This window comes from Vicugna pacos, chromosome 17 (genome assembly GCF_048564905.1).
Source record: "Vicugna pacos chromosome 17, VicPac4, whole genome shotgun sequence".
In the NCBI taxonomy this organism is placed as follows: domain Eukaryota; kingdom Metazoa; phylum Chordata; class Mammalia; order Artiodactyla; family Camelidae; genus Vicugna; species Vicugna pacos.
In genome coordinates this window covers 55,093,363-55,114,361 of record NC_133003.1, presented here as the reverse complement: position 1 = coordinate 55,114,361, position 20,999 = coordinate 55,093,363, and the positions used below count along the sequence as shown (strand labels likewise).

Sequence of the window (20,999 nt, the reverse complement as noted above, 5' to 3'; positions counted from 1 at the left end):
TACATGTGAGTTTGTCTGTGTGCACACATGCGAGTGTGCAGCTCTCTGGGCGAGGCCTGGCCTCTGACTCACCTGCTGCCTGTTCTTGGACGTCCCTGTCGCAGATGGACAAGGTGGAGCCTCACTGGGCAGGACATGGGGACGGGCGGTGTCTGTCCTGTCACTGTGACAGCGAGCGCGGGCACCCGGAGGTTCTGGGAGGCGGTGTCGGACTGGCCAGTGGCAGCAGCTTGGAAACCAGAGATAGCCCAGAGAGGGCCCCTGACTCACGCTGGGAGACCGTGTGTGACAGCCAAGGGGAGGCAGCTGCCCGCCTGTACTATCCCGAGACATCAGAGGGACATGGCCCTGTCACTGTGCTGGGCGGCCCTCCCCACGCCGGGCTCGAGCAGAGGGGCCACTTTCCTTGCATCCCCGCCTGTCCTCCAGGCTTCTCCGGGAGGGTCTCCTCATGGTCTGTTCTTGGCCAGCTGGGGGCAGGGACACATCCCTCCCAGACTGGTCCCCAGGCCCTGCTCCATCGCCAGGGTCGCCGTCCGCAGAGGCAGTCGGGGAGGGCCTGGTTGCATTTGCTCATTACCTCCCTGCCCCTTAGGTTTTTTTAAGTCATGGTTTCTCTTTAAAGAGGGGCCTGGGGGGTGCTGATCTGGGCCTCTCTCTCCTGAGGCTGCTGCAGAGGGTGGGTGCCACATGGTTTGCCTCCCCGGGCAGCCCCGCCCTCTGGAGGTGCCTGGGGCTCCATCCTGTGAGCTTCCACTCCGCTCCCAGGACCTCAGACTCTGTGGACAGGAGCCCAGCGCTGCCGTCTGCTCCGCAGTCCGCCCTCCCAGAGCTGGCTCTGTGTCTGGGGAGCGGGCTGCTGGACCCTGTGCTGGTCGCTGCAGCCCCAGGTGAATGTCACCCTCCCAGGCAGGGGCCCGGGGACTTCCTGGGACGTTTGTGGGGTCCGGGTGGTTCTGCAGGGTGAGCGGAGGCCTGGGGTGCCGAGCTGAGGGAGGGGCACCTGTGCTGCGCAGGAACAGGTTTAGGGGGTTGGTGAGGCTCGGAGGCGACTGGGAGGGAGGGCGGCCTGGTCCCAAATGTGAAAAGCCCTCGTGCCGGCGAAGAACTTGGAGTTTGGAATTCATCCCACAGGCGGGGCGAGCCACAGAAAGCGTCTGAGCAGGAGCTGATAAGATCAGATGGGTGTCTTCGAAGGAGAACTGGCAGTGTCTGGGAGGTGAACCGCTCACGGTTCTGAGGCAGAGGAGGGGCCCGCTGGGGAACTGCCCACCGCCTGCAGCGACGCACCCAGGGGCTCACCCCCCCCAACAGACGCGTGGGGCTCACACCCCAACAGACGCGCTGGGCTTGCCCCCCCACCAACATGCAAGGCCAGTCGGGGGAGCAACAGATAAGTGCCGTGAGGGGACAGGCTAGGAAAGCGGGACGAGGGGCCGTCCCAGACCCCGGAGCCGGCCAGAGGGGTGAGAAGGGGCTCCACAGACGCTGGGCTTGGGCGCCAGGCGGGGGGCCGGGTCCACCCAGAAGAAGGGAGGCCCCTGACCAAGGCAGGTGAGCAGGGGTGCTGGGGTGGGGGTCGTCCCCTGCCCCAGTGCTGCGGGGGACGAGGGGCTCCATGAGGTGGGGGGCTGTCCGAGGACCACAGGCGGTGGGCCCAGCCTGCTCTGCTGGGTTTGAAGAGCCTGGAGCCTGTGTCCCCTGCTGACCACCCGCCGCGGCCTTCTTCCTGCTCACTGTCCCTGACCCAGGAAGCTGGCCTCAGAGCCGGTGGTCCGCGAGCCCATCCCTCGACAGAGACCAATGGCACTTGGTTCCCTGCTCACTTCAGAATGCAGCCACCGTCCCCAGAGGCCCTGCCTTGTGCCAAGTTTGCTCTCTCTGGAGGGTCACGTTCACCTTGGCTCTGGGAGGGGGTACCGTCACAGTGGAGGGTCTCCGTTTTCAGTTGGGGAACAGGCTCCCACTGACTGGCCTCCTCATCGGGTTTACTCTTCCGAGTCCGGCGCCTCCCGGATCTGCTTCCCGAGAGGAGGCCTTGCTCAGAGTCCTGCGGAGGCCCCGTCAGGCCGGGCCTCTGTCCCCCTGCAGTGAGCCTCGAGAAGGTCAAGAGGGGCAGCGCCGCAGTCCCAGAGATGCGCACTGCCCGACCCTCGGCGCCAGGGCTCGAGGGCTGCGGGCCGGGGTGGGGTTCCAGGAAGGAAGTCTGCGGCCTCTGAGCTCCTTCACGTAGAGTTAGTGCTCACGTGTGGCATCCCGACCGTCTCCAGACCACGAGGAGGGCACCTGTGTGGGAGGCTGGGGATCTGAAGGGTTGGGGTCTCCACCCTTCACCCAGCAGCTCTGACCTGCAGCAGCAGGGGGCCTGCCCGAAGGGTCCACCTCCAGAGGACGGTGTGCGTGGTCCGGGCTGGACACACGCGGCCCTGGGTGTTCCCTCGTGCCCCCCAGCACGTCTTCCTGCACACTCGTGCACGTGCTCGCACACACGACACACGGCCCCGGCTGGCTGCTGCGTGCCGTGGCGGGGTGCAGGGGTCCTCCGGTCAGTGGGTTGGGGGGACCGTCTCTCTAGGCTCCGAGTCTGGGAGCAGGTAGGTTGAGCGCACAGAAGTTGGATGCTGGAATGAAGACGTCCTCGGATCTCTTTCTAGACTTCTCTGGGGCCAGCCCCGCACGTTTTAAATACGTATAAAACATGTGGCTACAGTTATTTAAAATACTAAATACCCAGCGGAGCAAGTTCCCCCACCTCGGTGACCTTTTTCCAGTTTGTTTTTTCAGATGAATGTAGAGCGCCTTCGGCGAGCTTGCCCTCCCCCACGCCTCGCTGGACAAACGGAAGAGAGGACGATCTGTTGCTCTTCTCTGGGATGAGTGTGTCCTCTGGGTGCCGTCAGTCCTCTCAGGTTGCCACCCGTGCTGGGTTTTATTTTGTTTTATTTTGAAATAATTTCAAACGCACAGAAAGGTCACAAGAACGAGCGAGAAGCTCTCGTATCTTTGTCACCCAGGCCCCGACCGGTCAGGTGCCCCCGAGTCTGTGTCCCCACCCGTCCCTGCTTCTGGCACAGTGACCTGTGGCCCCTAAGGACTCGAGTCCACCGGGCACCCCCCCAGGACTGTCCCGCGTGACCGCACACGGCCCTTCCGGCCAGGAGACCCGCGCTGGCCCCGCCCCGCCCCGCCTCAGCCCCCGCGCCCGGCCTGCACCTCTTTCCTTTCTGCCCGGTGCTCGTCGTGCTGCGCCCTGTGGCCGGCAGTCTCCTTCCTGTGGGCAGTTCCTGGGTCTTTGTCTCTTGTGGCCTTGACAGCCTTCAAGGGGACAGGCCTCGTCAGGCTGGGTCCCTAGCTGAGCTGTCCTCTGGTCTGTGTGTGCGTGTGTGTGTGGTGACGGTCCCAGGGAGAAAGCCTGTCACCCGACGAGCAGCCCATTTGCGTTTCGTTTCCTGGGGAGCAGAGCCCTGCGGGCCTGGGCTCCTGAACAGCTGCCTCCTGCTGGGGTGGGGGTGGGCTCAGCGAGTGGCCCCGCGGGGCAGGCTGGCAGACGGCCGGCCTGTGGGCCCTCCCGCTGGGCTGAGTGGCCCGTGGTCAGTTCACCAAGTCCTCTGTAAGCAGCGGGTCCGCCCAGCACCTCAGCCCTGGCCGTGGTTACAGCAGCGCCTGTCCCGCTCGCAGCCGGGCTGGACCTGACGAAGACGGACGAGCGGCTCTCGGGACGCTCCCCCACAGCCGTAATAAAAAGCCTGCTCGCAGGTTCACCCACTGCCGGCTTGTCTCTGAAATTAAGTGCCAGGCAGACGTCTAATAGCCCGGTTCCACACCAGGCCAATATTATCAGATTGATGTCAGCAGTGATAACAGGAGCCGGATAAGTTGATGAGATTTCGTTTATTAAATAAGAGAGCTTGCAGAGGACGCCGCACGCGGGCGGATGGGCAGCTGGGCTTGTGCCCGAGACCCCGTCCCTGGGAGCTGGGGGCAGGGCGGGGAGGGGGCTTCGCTGGAGGGGGCCCGGCCCGCCCTCCCTCCGGCCCGCCTTCCCGCTCGGCCACGCGGCCCCTCCTCCGCGGTCACTGGCCAGGCGTCAGACGGGCCCGGCAGGCCTGACCTCCAGGCATCTTTGCTGCCTCTCCGTGCCCTTGGCCGTTTCTCCCTTGGAGGTTCTGGGACTTCCCACAGTTGGAGGAGCAGCGTGGAGGGCCAGTGAGGTGGGGCCAGACCACCAGGCCCTGACGTCCCTCCGCCTCACAGCCAGCCTAGGGCTGGCGGCCCCGCCGGCAGAACCACCGCTATGCTGGGTCGGGCCTGCGGGTGCTGGTCCTCAGAGCCCTCCTAAGCCATGTACCGAGGTCGGGGCACCTGTCACCCCCTCCCGTGGGAGCTCCCCAGGCCCAAGTGAGCCCGGTCGGGGGCCCAGTCCTCCCTCACGCGGGTGGAGGTTAGACGCTGCGCTGACCGCAGGCCTGGACGCGGCCGCCGAGCCAAGGAGCCATCTGTCGGAAGGTGACTGGTTTGTCTGCTTCCCGCTCGCTTCCGCCAGGTCAGAACCCTGTCTGCTCCCGCCACTTTCCTGCGTGGCTGACTGTCGCCTTTCCCAGGACATGGGTTTGTAGCCTTTTCAGAAGGATGAGTGTGTTTCGGTGGGGAAGGTGGATGAAAGGAGAGAGAAAGGCTGGAGGAGAGACCACCCAGGCTGGGGGGAGGAGCTGCGCCAAGGGCCGTGGTGGGGGGGGCTTGGCCCTGCAGAAGGAACCCCCCGGCGGAGGAGGTGGGGTGTGAGAAGTGGGGATGCTCAGGAGGTGTGTCCATGCCCGCAGGGCGCTGTTGGCCCCCGGGGCGCGGGGGGAGGCAGACCCCAGACTGTGGAGGGGGTGGCTCCGGGCCATCAGGAGAGCCGGGCCCCCAGAGGCCTGGGGACTAGAGAAGGAGAAGGAGGGGGCCCTTCTGGAAGCTTCTGTGGCCGTGAGGAGGCCTCGGGGGTCTGCTCTGGGAACACCCAGAAGTGGAGCGGGGCGGGGCTGGTGCAGACCAGGCAGGAGTCGGGGGGGGGGTGTGGTGCGGCCTCTACAGACCTGAGCCAGAAGCCCAGGAGCATCTGAGGGACACTGAAGGCCTCAAGGATGGAGGGCGGAGGAGGCAGCAAGAGGAGGGGTGGCCTCGAGAGCCGCCCAGTTCGGGGTCAGCTGGTCACAGGGATGCAGGGGGTGCCTGAGCTGCCTGGGGTTGGGGTGGGGACGACGTCGGTTTCCAGTAAGGCTGGAGAGAGTCGGGATCAGTATAGCTGGAAAGTAAGATGTCCAGAACGAAGGCGGGGGCACGTCCAGAGTGACCCCAGCTCTCTGACTGGGGTCGCCCGGGGTGACCTGCACTCCCCAGGACTGAAACTGGGAGGGAAGTGGGCCCCTCGGTGCTAGGTGGGGGCTTCGGTGAGGAAGCGGCAGATTGGGGGTAACTTCCTAGAATGTGAGGCTCAGGGACCATGGGATTCCAGGTCCTGAGCCCAGGAGTGCGTGTTGTTGGGGTCTGGGGGTTGGCCGTGGGGGTTCTGGGTCGCAGGAGCCCACAGTCTGTGGGGCAAAGGGAAGGTGTGAGGGCCTGTGCGTGCGCGTAGGGAGGGCTGAGTGCAGAGAACAGACTGCACCAGTCGCTCCCAGCTGCTCTGAGGCCTGGCCCTCCTCTCCTCTGACCTCAAACACATAACAGAAAGTGGCCAAGCCCGAGCCCCAGCCTGGTGTGTCTGCCCCCAGACCTGTGTGCTGCCCACTGGCGCGCAGGGCTGGCTCGGGGGTCTGCTTGCTCCATGGAGCAGGGACGCCGCAATGGGTGCCTTCAGGCTCTGGGAAAGAGACAGCCTCGAGGCCTGAGGAGCCCTAGACAGTGTGGAGTGACCTGGAAACACAGGTCAGAGGGGGACGGAAGGGCAGATGGGCCTGCCTTCCAGCCACGTCTGCGGCCTGAAGCCTCCTGTTGCAGTGCTTGTCCAGCAAGACTTCAGGGGCAGCGCCTCCCCCAGCTCTCCTCCCACCCTACCACCCTGCCCACCCCGGTCCTCATGCTCCAGTCTGGCTGTCTCAGCCCAGTGTGCCGGGGGCGTCGGGGCTGGCGAGGGGGCCACTTCTGGCGGGGCGATAGCCCTGAACCACCCAGACCCAGCTCCTAATGCACAGGGGCATGTGGCCGCAAAGCCCCTCGGACGGAGGGTGGGTCTTGCCTGGGCCCCGGGAAGGTTGCCGTGGGGACGTCCTCTGTGTGTCTGCAGGGCAGCTGTCCCCCAGGCTGAACAGTACCCAGCTGCTGGGCGGCAGGGCTGGGCGGCAGGGCTGGGAGGCGGGGCTGTGCCCGGTAGGGTGCGCGGCTCTCCTGTGCTGGGACCCAGCCCCGCCCGGCTGGCTCCAGGAGATCTGTGCTCTCTGGGTCCCATGCGTTCACCGTCGTTTTACAGGCAAACGGGTGACATTTCTTCCAGTTGACGCTTGCCCACCATCTTGTCTCCTCGTATTGCTGCTGACAAGTCCCAGAGCAGAGAGGCCTTGGGCCCAGAGTGACCCTGCTGTGAGGGGGCCACTGGGGGTTCTGCAAGGCCGGCCATCAGGATGCCTGCGGCCCTGGCGGGAACCTGAAGACAGAGGAGGAAGGGGGCAGGACGAGGCTGCCCGTTTACACCTGGAGGCGTGTCTGTCCCGCCTTGGTCCAGCTCCAGGACTCGGGCCTGTCCTCACGAGACCTGTGAGCCCTGACGGTCCTGCTGCCACCGAGCCCCCCACTGGCCATACCCGGGGGGTCGTGTGGGTTGGGAGCTGTTCACAGGGTTCAGGGACAGGGGTGGGGGGACAGGAGGCCTGATGTGAAAGGACAGCCGCGCACAGGCTCGCGGCCAAGGGAGGTGCTGGCTGGAGGGCGCGGTGAAGCACACTGGGCCCCGGGGAGAGTGGCGGAGATGCCTGTCCGAGGGCCGGCTGTCCTTCCTGGAGTAAACCGTTTAAAAGACCCACGACTGGACTTCGTTTTAGATTTCAACATCACTGCATTTTCCCCCACGTGTTTTTCTGACCCTGTTTCCCCCACAGTCTCGTTTGGAACAGAGTGGATGAGGCAAGCGTAAGCTAATCCAGGTGATACCAGTCAGAACAAGAGAGCACAGTACGGTGTTTTGGGGTGATCTCTGGACACGAGATGAGCCCTTGCCGCTGTCCTCTGATACCAAACGACGTATCCACTGTCAAGTAAACCTGAAAGAAAATAAAATACTCATTGAGTAGTTCCAGTAAAACTGGGTTGGAATTTTGACGTGGAATTGTGTCCACATCAAAAAGTCTTCAGCTCGGAAGCGGAGGCGTTCTGCAAGTACTGGGGTTGGGGGAGGCCATCACCGCACCGTGATGGCAGATAGCGCCCAGTGAGGGGACCCCAGGTCCCTAGAGGTAAGGGCTGAGCCCAGGAGCCATCTGTCCTGTGCTGAGGAAAGACCCCCATGTTCTCCTCCAGTGAGAACTCTCTGAGTCCTCTTCCTCACTGCACAGACACCAGCAGAATTGGGTTTCGAGGCTGGAGCCCCCAGTGCTATAGGGCTGGCCGTGCCCTGGCTTGCATCCTCAGCACACGGTGGAATCCCACGTGCTGGGCGGAGCAGGAAGCGTGTGCACATGAGAGAGTGTGCACCTGTGAATGTGTGCACCTGTGCACACACCTGTGAATGCATGCACCTGTGAGTGTGCATGTGAGTGTGCACCTGTGAGAGTGCACGAGTGTGCACTTGTGAGTGTGTGCACATGTGCACACACCTGTGAGAGTGTGCATGCACCTGTGAGAGTGTGCATGCGAGAGAATGCACTTGTGAGTGTGTGCACCTGTGAGTGTGCACTTGAGCGTGCACGTGAGAGTGCATTTGTAGGTGTGCACCTGTGAGAGTGCATGAGTGTGCACTTGTGAGTGCACCTGTGCACGCACCTGCGAATGTATGCATGCACCTGTGAGAGTGTGCATGTGAGAGAGTGCACTTGCGAGTGTGTGCACCTGTGAGTGTGCACGTGTGAGTCTGAGAGGGTGAGTGTTCAGGAGAGCGTGTGTGAGACAGAAAGGCAAGGGTGGAGGGGCCTCAGGAAGGAGACCTTTGAGAATAACATTTATTTCACTTTTTTGGTATTTGCTTCATATTTTTAAAAAGAGAATGTAATCTTTTTTCAGATGAATATGTTTAGAGCCTAAGTTTAGGCGTTAAGCCTACTTTGATAAACGAAGAGAGAAAAAATAGTAATTGCGTCCAGAACGCTGGAGTGATTGTCTCTAGGAAGTACGGTTTTGAAACCTTAGTTCTTCCTTAGGCATCCTGTGGCTTTCCAGTTCTCCTCCCCGTGCACGTACTAGCTTTGAGGTCAGAAAGACAGCTTCGTCAGAGAAGCCAGCCGCCTGTGCGTGATCCCGTGGTCACAGTGGCCCACGCCTGCGCTGGAGGCTGTGGCGGGGCAGGGTCCCCAGCTGGCCTTCTCTCCGAGGGGGTCTGGATGCCGGGGACTGCAGGGGCCCCCCACGCCTGGCCCATGGTTCTCAGTGGGCCATCCCCTCCCTGCCCGCTGGGCCACCACAGGCCTCCTCTCTCTGTCCTGCAGGCCCCGCAGGCTGGAGCCCGTGTGCTCGGGGCTGCAGGCCCAGATTCTCCACTGCTACCGAGACCACCTGCAGGAGGTGCTCCTGTGCGCAGACCTAGTCAAAGCCTACCAGCACTGCGTGAGCACCGCCCACAAGGTAAGGCCAGCTCCCCTGGCCGCCCACCGGGCAGCTGGCGCCTCTGCCCACTGGCCCGCCAAGCCAGCATCCTGACCTCCCGCCCACCATGTCCACGGCTGGCCCCTGAGTGCTCCAGGCATCTGCGTGGGGAAGGGGGTGTGGGCGCAGCCTGCTAGGCTGGGTCCAGGAGCTGTGCTGGGTATAGTCAGGCCCCACTGTTCAGGGGTGGCCACCCAGCCCTTACCTCTGGGCTGTTGGGCAGGGGATGCATGTGCAGGCTAGGGTCGTGGAGAGGGCTGGGCCACCCAGTAGAAGGGGTCAGAGCCCTGCTCGAGAGGGCAGCTCTGCACCCACCCAGCTCCTGTGCTGGCCCAACTGACGGGACCAGCCTCTGGGGAGTGGGCGGGCGATGGTGGCCCCAGGTCCCGTGCACTCCTCAGCCGGCATCAGGGGCTCTCCAGGCTATTGTGTCATCTGGGGTGCAGTGGCCCTGCCCTGAGACCTGGCCTCCCTCCAGTCCCTCCCTGCCGGCTCCCCCAGCTCCCAGCCTCCGCCCCCAGGCACCTCCTCACTCTGGGCAGCTTGGGCTCACCAGATGGCTGGTATGTTTGTTGGAAGAGCTGCGGGGCACGGCCTTCCTCCCTGGGACAAGCCTCTGTTGCCAAGTAGGAGACAGGCGGGTCTGGATCGCTCCTGCGCACAGCCCGCCTGCCCACACCGCCCTGGGCTCCACAGGGACCAGCTGGGCCTGGAGCCTGGGGAGGAGGTCAGGTGTCCTCTGCGAGCTGCAGCCAGTGCAGGGGAGGCACCCGCGGGCCCCTCGTCCTAGCCTAGGGAGGCTCCAGCCTTAGAGACCCCCCAGAGCGATTTACTCCTGCAAGCGGCCAGGTGGCCGGGACCATCCCTGGCACCAGGGAGCCAGCCTAGGACTCAGGCCACCTGATCCAGGGCGGAACCTCCCCGGCTGCTAGACGAGCTCAGCCCAGCGTGGTGGTCGCCAGGAAGCGCGCTGGCGTGTGGACATGCTGGTGCCTTGGGTGCAGGCCCTGCGGGCAGCCAGAGGGCGTGAGAGCGCTCACCTGAGCACGTGCTGGGGGAGGGTCACAGGAAATCTGTGCGGTTAAGGCGAGAACAAGAGGGACCCCCCAGGGCAGAGGAGGACTGGCCAGCACCGTCTGTACGTGGGGCGGGCGGGAGGTCGGTGGAGGAGGGGCCATGTCAGCTAGGGGCCGCAGGCACGTGCGTGTGGGCACTGGGCTTGGAGGGGAGGAGGCCCAGTCCCAGGCTGCAGGGACCAGCTGGGTGGGGGGTGCGTGTCCATTTAGCGGTCGCCCCCATGGAGCAATACCTGGAGGGGACGCCAGCGACTGACCTCTATTCTCCCTCGCAGGGCTGACAAGCAGCCTCACTCCTGGCCTGGCAGTGACTTGGAGCCCTGATGAGGGGACCCATGTGGGACCATAACCCACAGACCCCTGGGCCACAGCCTGTCCTGCTGGGCGCCTCTGCTGCCCCTGTGCTTGAGAAACTGTGTGTGTACCTGTCCACGGACAAATAAAGCATTTGTCTTTGTTTTCTCTCACTCCATGTGCAGCCCTGCACTGGCCCCAAGATCAGACAGGCTGCTGCCCTGGGGAGCATCCAGCTGGTGGGGGGGTGGGCATCCAGCAAAGGGCCACCCAGAGCTGGAGGAGGTGGGCAGATGGGGAAGGTTCCTCACTGGGACACAGCAAGAGAGCAGGCCAGCTTCCGGATGGACAGGGCTGAGCTATGAGTCCAAAGCTGGATGGATGGCAGCGGGGCAGCCGGAGGCTGGGAGAGCAGAACCCCAGATGGGAGCCGGGGGTGCCCGGAGGGGGCACAGACTGTGCACAGCTGGGCGTTTGCAGAGAGCAGGCAAAGCAGGGGTCGGCGGGGCGAGGGCAGAGGCCAGGCTGATGCTCCCGGCTCTCTCCATTGGCTCAGCCTATTCCTGGGCATCCTGGGGCCAGAACCAAGCTTCCCTGGGCTGGGTGCCCCCATCTCCTACCACGGACGTAGGGCTATGTTGGGTGGACTTTGTTGGAGTCAGGTGCACGCGTTCAGGGTGTGGCTCTGTGTGCACGTGTGTGTGCACGTGTACTCAGCAGTCCTACACGTGGGCCTGGTCTCCAGGCCCCCCACGTGGTCGTACGTGGTACGAAGCCAGCTGGAGAGAACATGGCACGAGCGAGGGTTGTGTCCAGCGGGCCTGGACCCCGAGGCAGCCCAGGACCCGGCCGTGTGACTGTCAGGAGGGAGGGTTAGTCCGCAGCCCACCCAGCTGCTGGGGGATTAAACGTGATGACGTTGGCTGTGGCGTCCAGGCTCCAACCAGGAGCCTGAAAGCACCGGTTATTTAAACAGAGGGAACTGGGTGCAGGGAGTCGGTCCCAGAGGAGGTGGAGGAGCTGAGAACCCAAGTTCGATGGTGTGATGGCCCAGAAGGCAGCCCGTCACCCAGGGCTGGAGGGATGGCGGAAAGAGGCAGGTTCCTGGGGGACGCTGGCACCATAGTGGCCCTGCTCAGGGGCTGGGGTCCCGGGGACACCGCCGCTGCAAGAGGCAGCCTCTCCCTCCCCCTGCCCCACCTAACCTCCGTCTCCCATTGTCTGAAACCAGCAGGACTGGAGGGCAGGTGGCCCTGGAGCTGCCCCCGCAGTGGAGGCTGCCCCCGGGCCCAGCACCGTGGGCAGGTCCCTGGAGACCCGTGGGGTGCAGCTCATGGAGACAGACCCACGGTTAGCACACGCGTGGCGCTCTCCACGCCCTCTGGGGTAGTTACTGCCGCTACTGCCCCCAGGTTACAGACGAAACCGGGACGTGTGCGGGTTCTCTGTCCTGGGCTGTTGTCTGGCCTCTGCGGTCTCTGGTGCCTGCGGGCAGCCTGGTGCAGGGTTCAGAGCCACGTCGGAGCCACAGGGGCGAGACCGAGCCCCGCGCGGCGCCTCCAGCTCCCTCATTTGTAGGGGAAGACCGTCCCAGGTGCATCTCCTGGGGAGCAAGGGTCGTGCGACACGGCTGGGCTCAGCAGGCGTGAGAGCAGGGGGCCCGCCCCCAGCCCCTCCCGGCCAGCAGGACAGCTCACTTTGGGGTTGTGGCAAGGCCCCAGGGGTAAGTCCACGGCTGCAGCCAGAGAGGGCATCTGCAGCGGGCAGAGACTCAGTTGCACAGCACTTGGAGTGACAGGCCACTCTGGAGACACGGCCGACGCCCAACCACAGGGACGCCCCGTCCACCCTCCCCGCAGCCACAGGCAGCAGCAAATTGTGTGGAGATCGTGAATCCAATTAAAAAGTGCGAGCTGTCTCTGGATGAAGAAATACCACCGTTACACAAGCGAAAACACAAAAGAACCCGGGCAGAGGGCTGCACACCGACGTTCAGTGCTTTTCTCTCAGGGGTAGAATGACGGTGAGTTTTGTCTTGCTTTCTATAATTAACTGTATTTTCTCTTCTTCTAAACTGACCAGAACATTTTTAGTAGCCCCCCTACACCCCCCAAACACCCATGCAATTCCCTGGCGGAGCCTGCACCTCCTTGAACAAAGATCCGAAGCCTGCAGGGGAGATGAGGGAACCTGGCCGGGCCCAGAGCGCACGTGGGGTGGGGGTGGGGCTGGGGACCCGCGGGGGCAGGAGGGCCTCTGCAGCCGCTCGTCCTTTTGCACAGCGAGCCCTGGTGTTGACATCCCCACAGGTGGTCAGGGCTCTGCGCTGGAGACGCCGCATTGCCCCAACCGACAGGAGCTTGGAGCTCAGTGGGGAGGTGGACAAGGTGAAACCCACAGTACAGGGTCTGATGCAGAAACCGTAACACAGAGAGAAAGTGGGGGCCGGGACCAGGGGTGGGGGCTGCTGTTTCCCACAAGGGCGCATGCCCCTGCTCCCGGGGCCTCCTACATGCAGACACAGGGCCGGGTCCTTGGCCCAGGAACCAGCATGGTCACGTCCAGGTGGCTCTTAAGGAAAAACACTTACACTTCGTACCTGACAACATGCCTCATTAAATTTAATGGGCTGGTTATTTCCATTAAATAAACATCAACTAATTATGAAAAACATATTTGCTGAGGTTTGGTATGGAACGATGAACCAATTACATGGTTATTCAGCCTCAGAACACAAGTGGTGATGAGGTGGGGTGCAGACCATGGCGGGGAGGGCTGGTAGCGCTCTGGGTCTTGGAGGCCCCCCCAACCCACTTCCTTCCCAGGGCTTGGTGGGCCCCCAGAATGTCAGTGCCCTGGAGCACCAGTGTGGGCAGACTGGACCCAGACAGGGCCAACTTGGGCCCTGCACCAGCTAGGACCCTGCAGCACAAGTGACAGACCCCCATGCAAATTGACAGGTGAGAGGAGTGCTGGCTCATGTGATGGAGAAGTCCATAATGAAGCTTCAGGCATGGCTGGATCAAGGAGCTTAGACACAGTGATTGCGACTTGGCCACTCTCTTTCCATCTCAGCCCTGCTCTCTGAGCGTCTTCACCCTCAGGCTCCACGAAGGGCCCAGGGGCCCTTGCCTTATAAGGAGTTTTTGTTTCCCTCTAGGTCCAGCTTGGGGGTGTGGGTGACAATAAATTGCCCTAGAGCTGACAAAGCATATCAGGAACATCTCAGGGGAGGCCAATAAACGTGAAGAAATGCCCCACATCCTACGACCCCGCAGGGACCTGTGAATAAAAGCACAAACCCCTCCACACCGCCGTCCAGGGGCTGAAGTGACAGGACAGACAGCCCGGCTGTGGGCGTGCACCCAGTTAAACAGCCACCCACACGCCGATCCGGCCAGACACCCCAGGGCATAAGCATGCGTGTCGTCTACCTGGGGCGTAGGGGGTGGTCTCCCAGCCGCACTCCTCACAGCCACGGCGTTGAAGCCACCCGCTGTCCAGATGCCCACGGACAGTGAACGTGCACTGCGGGTAATCCTTACAGAAAGCACTGCCTGGAGATCCTGTGACCGCCTGGACGCCTCTCAGACGTCTCGTAGGGCAAGAGAAGCAGGCAGAGAGGACTTCACGCTCCTACCTGCTCCCAACAAACTTGCGCAAACCTGGCAGCTTGCACCACGTGCCCGTGGCCGGGAGCCTGGGCGGAGCTGGTGCTCCGCTCAGCGTCCTGCGAGGCTGCCGTCAGGGTGTGGCCGGCTGGGCTCCCCACCCTCAGCGGGGCCAGCCAGGGAGCCTCCGGATCATTCGCTTTCGCCGCCTGTCGGGGTCACACAGCAGAGTGACTCACTGGCACCGGGCGTGTCTGCCTAGGAACCGGTGATTCCACTTGCGTGACTTCTAGGAGGGAGGGGGAGGTGCCCTGAGGTAGCTCTTGTGGAATGATCTCCAGGGTCGGTTAGCAGGAGAGAGGAGAGAGATGAGCACAGGATTCGGAGCAGAAGTGAGCTGGGTCTTTTGAGCAGAGACAGGCAGGAATGTCCTTGTGTCGTCTCTGCCATGACGGAGGGACCGCAGGTGGTTTGTGCTCCCAGGTGGTGACCTGGAGGCCCAGCCAGGAGATGACTTTTCACTGGGGGTCCTTTCAGGCACCACTTGGATTTAATTTTTTTTTTACCATGAACGCATATTTTAATAATTAAAAGGCCTGTTTTAATTGTTAAAAAAAAAAAAAAAGGCCAGACCTCTTGGAAGGTGGAGGGCTCTGGAGGCAACAGCAGCTGGCACACCAGAGGGGTTGCCTCCGCCTGGCCCCTTACCTTACGGTGAGCAGTGGAAGGCGTGGAGGGATCAGTCACTCAACTCTGATAGGCCCAGTGAGCTGCCAGGGTTGTCTTGGCCAACAGGTGGGGAGCACACACCCGAGACTGCACACAGGGGAAGGCATAGCCAAGAGATAGATGACAATGACATGTTTGGGCCCCTGGATCCAGCCTTGCCTGAAGCCCAGACCTCCTTGGACCTTTTGGAGAAGCAAGTCAGTGAATGTCCCACTGGATGAAGCAAAGCTAGGTTTTCACCAAGGCTGGTCCTATCCATTGTCTGTGTCTGGTGTCTACTCTGACTGGCTGTAAAAGATTTTGAATGTCACTTCTGGTGCTTGTCCCTTGAACCAAAAAAATCCCTGCCTGCCACCCTGGAGGGAGGTCTCCAGTGAGTAGGGCTTGAGATGTGTGTTCAGACCCCAGCCCCTCACCAGCCCTCCTCTGCTGCCCACTCCATTTGGGGCCTGTGCCCAGGATGGGGTGCTGAGTGGCTGACGGCTGGCCTCCCCACAGAGGACACCAGAGAGATGCTGGCTTTGTCTCCTCCTCATACCTTCCCAGCCAGGGAAGCCATGACACCTGTCTGGCGGAGACGTCCAGTCTGGGGTCCAGGGCCCACGAGCCCAGGGCTGCTGCTGGCCAGGGGGTGGGCCGGGGCTTCCGGGCTGCTGCCTAGAAGAGGAGGGGCCTGTCCTGGGGCTGCGAGTGAGGCCAGTGGGTGACCTCGTGAGGACAGAGGACAACATCACCTGCAGAGCACATGGTAGGTGAGGGAGGTCACGGAGGTTCCCCGCGACAAATTGGGGCGGGTTCCTCTGTGCCTTGGCTTCCTCACTGCTTGGGGGGTGGTGTTGGGGTTGAAGGAGGCTCGTGGGAGCCCCTGCCCAGGAGGCGCCACATGGTTTCTCTGATCCTCACAGTGACCCTGGGGCAGCGCTGTGTGCCCTGCAACCTGGGAAAGGGCACGTGGCTGGAGTGGAGTCCAGGGCAGGGGCTGGGACCCCGTGTTTCTGCCTCCAAAGCCTGTGCCTTCTGCATGGAGCCCCAGCTGGACGGGGTCCCCCCCAAACCAAGGAGGGTTTTCCCAGGAGGGGTGACACCAAGGGGAGCACAGGAAATTCAAGAGCCCCGCCCTGGAAATTCCAACTTCCCTCTCCATCTCCGCGCTCACCCTGAGCCTGACCACGGGGCAGGCAGCCACCCAGTGGTGGGCGTGGGGCTGCGGCTCCAAGGCTCTGCAGGGTTCGCGTCTGGGATGGAATGCTGGGCTGAGGGGCAGAGACCGGCTTTCCCCGCTGCACCCTCTGAAGTCCCTGCAAAAACCCTGGGAGGTCCCTGTGCTGCTGTCTGAAGCTGGTCCTCGGCGATGTGCTAGGCAGGAACAGACATGGATGCGTCCCACAGACCCTCCTGGACTGTCTGCCTCGGGTGCGCGTCAGGAGACGAGGCCCTGGCTCCCTGGGCTGCACGGGGCGTGGATCTAAACAGCAGGGGTACTGGGGCGTGGGGGTGGGACTGGCCCACCTCTTATGTCAAGGAGTGGGGTGGAGTGTCCCTGAGAAGCAGACCTGAGCTCTGAGACCAGAGAAGAGGAGACGAGGGTGGGGTAGGAGGGGGCGGCAGGGCATACCCAGGACCCCGCGGTGGCCTCTGCTGCTGGGACGAGGGCAAGGCCGGGCCCCTTGTCGCCTTCTTATTTGGCAGTAATGATCATCGCAGTGACAGGCGTCCCGGGAAGCTGTGAAGACGGCACAGGCGACACCAGGACGCCCACATCCACACGAGGCGTGTCCCTGTCACGAGCAGTGTCCCGGTCACTGCAGTCAAGATGCAGACCCGCCCCTCCCCGCCCAGCCTCGCCCCAGAAGCCACACACCTGTTCTTCAGCTCCGTAATTGTGTCATTTCAGAAACGTTCAGTGAGCGGACGACACTGCTTGCGTTTTCTATGATGGTGGTGGGTGGGCTGCCGTCCTGGTCTTTTTGCTTGCTCCCCTCTTCCTGTGGGTCGTTGGGCCCCACCTTCCAGACCTGCGGGGGCTGTCTCGGCCTTTGCCTCTCCGCAGCCTGCGCGTCCGTGTGCGGTGGTCCGAGGCGGCCCCTCTGCTTGCCAATCCTCGGACGGCGGTGTGTCTGTGGGGGTGGCGTCCCTCCTGCTCCCCTCTGGGTGAGGGCTCCGCCGGCTGCTCCTCCGAGCCGCCGTGCTGCTGCCACGGTCTCGCTCCTCCCTCGGTGAGGGCGCCGCGACTCCCCTCGCTCCCGGTTCCGTGGTTTTCCCGCAAGTTGCAGACCTCACGGTTGATGGCTTTCTTTGGTCTTACAAACGCCATCCCACTGCCTTCCGGCCTCCACGTTCTCTGACAAGAAAGCCACGTCGCTCACGCTGTTCTCCCTGGAAGGCAAGGAGCGTTCCTCTGCCGCTGCTTCCAAGGTGTCTTTGTCTCTGGTTTTTGGAAGTTCGAGGAGATGGCTGTTGGTTCAATTTGGGGTTCATGCTCCTTAAATCTGTAGGTTTATGTCTTTTGCTACATCTGGGGACCTTTCAGCCCCGCCTGTTTCCTCCTCTCCTCGGGGACACCTGCGAGGACACAAACGCCCCAACGGCTCCCGAGGCTGGGTGTCCCCAGCCTGCTCTCTGGGTCTCAGGTGGGTCATTTCTACTGCTCTGCTTCATGCTCATGGGGTCTCCTCTCTCCCCTGCTTCGCTGCAGAGATATCTTCTGCGCTTTTTATTCCGATTATAATTTAAAAAATTCTAAGGTATCCACGCGGTTCTCCTTCACACTTCGATTTCCTTGCCGAGACTGCCTGTTTTTCATTTGTCTCGAGCACATTCATAGCCGCTCATTGGACCGTCGTGTATGGTGGCTGCTTTCAAGTCCTTGCCAGGAGATTCCAGCATCATGTCACCTGCGTGTTGGCCTCTGTTGACCATGTGCTCCCAGACACAGCTGCTTGCTCTGGCGGTGACCCTGGATGGGGTCCTGCACATTTAGGGGCTGTGGGCTGAGACCCCTGGCTGCATCTCCGTCTTCCAGTCACAGCTGGCCACCTCTGATCCCATGTGGGTGGGCAAACAGGGGGCTGTCCGTTACCTTTGGGTGGGGGCAGGCCCAGCCTCCTGCTTTAGTTCAGTGATTTTTAGAGAGTGAGAAGGCCCGGGCTGCTTCCTCGTCCCCAGGGGTCGCATTCCTGGGGCCGTGGGGTGCAAGGGCCACTCGGCCCCACGGAGGAGGGAGAGGGTGGCCTTCCCCCAGGCCCCCGCCCTGCAGAGGGCTCTCGCTGGGAACATCGTCTGTGACCGGACTTTGAGCCCCGGGGCGACAAGCACCCTCTCTAGCCCTCCTAGGTGTAGGGTGTGCCGTGGGGGCTGGCTTTTCTCACTGCTGTATCCTGTCCCCTCAGCCCCCATCTGACTGCACGTCCACGTGCTCCTCAGGGCAGGTGCCGGCTCTCGGGTCCAGCCCATCTCACTGTGTACATCTGTCACCTACTTGGCCCTGCAGCCGTCCGAGTTTGCAGCCCCAGGACCAGGTGGCGCTGTGCACTCCAGTGCCCCTGGGGAGTGTCTGTGGAGTCTGTGTTGCTACTGTGTCTTCTGTGCAGGGTAATACTGACAGTGACTTGGCTGTGTCCCCAAGGTTGGGGACTCTGAACCCAGGCAGGTCACTGCTGGCACAGAATGGGACAGGAAGTCCAAGGAGGGCTCGCAGGTGGGGAGCGGGCTGCAGTCAGGGAGGCTTCCTGGAAGAGGGGGTAGGAGCTTGGGCCTTGAAAGATGAAAGGTGGTGGTGGGGCGCTCCTGGTCAAGCGTGGGGACAGGCCTGAGGCCTGAGGGCGTCTTTGGAGCAGAAACGCTGGGCAGCTGGGAGAGAAGGCAGGTGGTGGTCCAGGTCCTCTGCCTTCCCTGCTTTAGGCCTTCTTGTTTTGGTAACTGTGCCTGGATTTTCTCTGGAGGACCCACTCCCCGAAGCCACCCCCCCCCCCCGGCTCTGGAGAGCTCCCTGTCCCAGACTGCCAACCCTCAGGTTCTGTCCCCTGGCCATGGCGACTGGTTCGAGGGGGCAACATAATCAGCCCACTTCATGGGGGTCCATTCAGGGAATTTTCCTGGGCTTGTGGGAAAGAAGCACCAGGAACTGCCCAGGCTGCCAGGCACAGAGGCCGGCGTAGGCGTGAACCCAGGCGGTGCAGGCAGTGTCCACAGGTGGGAGGGAGAGGGGATGCCATGACCATGCCCCGCTGCTGCTCACCTGACCATGGCCCTGGTAGCTTCAGCCCGGATGAGTCCTGTCTCCTGCGACCACAGCGCCGGCCTGGGGAAGTGGGGGCAGGGAGGAGGCCGCCCCCTGCAGAGGGTCTGCACCTGGACTGAGCCCCTCTCCTGCTTTGGATGATCAGACCAAAGGCTGAGTGCGGGGAGCCCCCTGTGTGTGCCCCTCCATCAGCATCACCTCACCTCTGGCCCCTGTGCAGGCCCCTCAAGCCCCTCTCCACCCAGCGGCCAGAGTGAGTTTCCCAGAATGCAACAGTGACTGTGCCCCTCCCTCTGTGTCCACAGCGGGTGTCTGTGGGCTGTGGCCGGCAGCACTGACCCCACGAGGCTGACGAGGAGGAGCCACAGCGACCCACGGCACTGCACGCTCAGGCAGCCAGTGTGCACGTGTGCGTGCGCACACACCATGGGTGAGGGGCCGAGGTGCTCTGTGTGTGAAGCAAGCCCTGGAGGGTCTGCTGGGGAGGGTCCCACCATCTGTCCTCTGTCCTCTCTCAGGTCCCCCCAGCACAGGGTGGAGTGCTGATGCTCGAGGAGGCCTGCACACCTTCGGGGCCGAGGTGACGGGAGTCGGGATCCAGGGGGGCAGGAGTCAGGGCCACCCTTAGGGCTGGGGTGCCAGCCTTCTGTGCCCCCCGAGCTGCCTCCTTGCCCATCGCGGAGGAGTTCTGTCTTGGGGAGCAGAGAGGCAGAGGCACCCCAAGTCTACATCTGCACAAAGCCCCAAGTCACCAAAATGCAGAAGCAGCCTTGGACCGGCTCCAGAGGTGGGAACTGGAGGTTCCGAAAGACCCTCCTCCCCAGAACCCCCTTTTGGATCCATTTCTAGGTATTGTCCCCTGCCACCCCGCATGCCGTGTGCCCTCCTGAACCGCCTGGGCAACAGAATCGAAACCCAGACAGGAAACCCAGAAACCCAAGGAGGAGGAACCGGAGCCTGCTGACTCACTCACTTCCCTTCCGTGTGCGGAGCGCCTGAAAAGCCCCTGTGGACCCAACTGTGCCCCCCGCACGGTGCTGGGCACGGGGCCCACAACACAGGCTTCCTCAGAGCAACAAATTGGTGCTGGGGGCCCTGCCCCGCATCCCTGCTGGTCACCTTCTTGATGCCTGGTGGTTCCTTCTATGCCCTGGACATGCATCTTCTTCCAAGGGTATGTGTGTTGCAAATGCCTTTTCCTAAATCCTAATTGAATCTCGATATCTCCTCTTTTGTAATTCTTAATGAACAAAAATAACCAATCTTAAGGTAGGCAAGTTGACCTGTGTTATTCATTTATTTTGACGTCTGGTTGAAGAACCCCTTCCCTGGCCCCGGGGCCTAGAGACGCTCTGCTCCACTGCCTTCCAGCAGCCCCTCAGGCCCGGCCCATCTGGCACTGCCGGTCCCGCGTGGTGCGGAGCGGTACCTAGTCAGACTTAGGGAGGGGACCAGGGGTGATGTGCGCGGGAGTCGGGGATGGGGTGGGGTGAAGGGAAGTAACGTAACCTGGAGTAAGTCTTCGGAGAGAATCCACGGGGCAGGGGGCTGCAGGGCCCAGGGGAGGGAAGGGAGTCCCAGAGGACACCAGGGATCCTGGTTGGGCGGCTGTGGGACGTGAGGGTGCCAGGTTGGCCCAGAGCCCAGCAGTCCTCCTGAGCTTCCCCGGACAGCTGAGGACGAGGGCTGGACCTCAAAGCGGAGCGCTGGCTCTGGGGGAATGTTGAGCAGAGTGAGAAGGGCCTCGAGCAGTGTCTGCCTCAGTGGCCCCACAAAGGACAGATGGGGACAGGCCTGGGGCCAACGCAGAGAGCAGGACAGGCATTTTCTCAGGCCACTGTGGTGGTCACATTCGTGCCTCCTCACTGCAGCTCTGCGGGGTCTCCTACGTCCTTCTCTCAGATGAGGAAAGTGAGACTGAGAGTGTGTGGGACTTGCTCACTAACCAGCCACGCCAGGAGCTGCACCCAGGTGTGTGTGTGGCTCAGAAATCCAAGAGCAAGGCAGGACCTGAGGCTGGCTGTGTGTGCCTGCACGAGCGCCTGTGTGTGCACGTGCTTGTGTGTGGCAGGACCACAGGCTGTGGGGCCCGGCCGCCAGGGCTAGCCTTCCGGCCCAGCCGCTGACCAGCTGGGGAGCGTGGGAGAGTCGTGTCACCTCTCTTGCCTCAGTTTACCCGTCTGCAGAGCCCCATGTAGAGGCAGCACCAGATGAGTGCTGGTTAAGTAAATAAGAGTTTTGAAAAAGATGCTTGCCTTCATCCCAGGACATGAATATTAAAGC

At 62.4% G+C, this 20,999-nt stretch overlaps 1 protein-coding gene across 1 annotated transcript in view; it reads left to right on the top strand.

The window, feature by feature from the left end:
- The window catches only part of CHCHD6 (coiled-coil-helix-coiled-coil-helix domain containing 6), a 119,324-nt gene extending 109,015 nt beyond the window's left edge, over positions 1–10,309 (top strand). The window contains exons 7-8 of the mRNA XM_072942015.1: positions 8,610–8,745; positions 10,118–10,309. Coding sequence (XP_072798116.1) covers positions 8,610–8,745; positions 10,118–10,123 — 142 coding nt within the window. The 3' untranslated portion in view covers positions 10,124–10,309. The remainder of the gene's footprint in view (positions 1–8,609; positions 8,746–10,117) is intronic.
- The last annotated feature ends 10,690 nt before the right edge of the window (positions 10,310–20,999 follow it).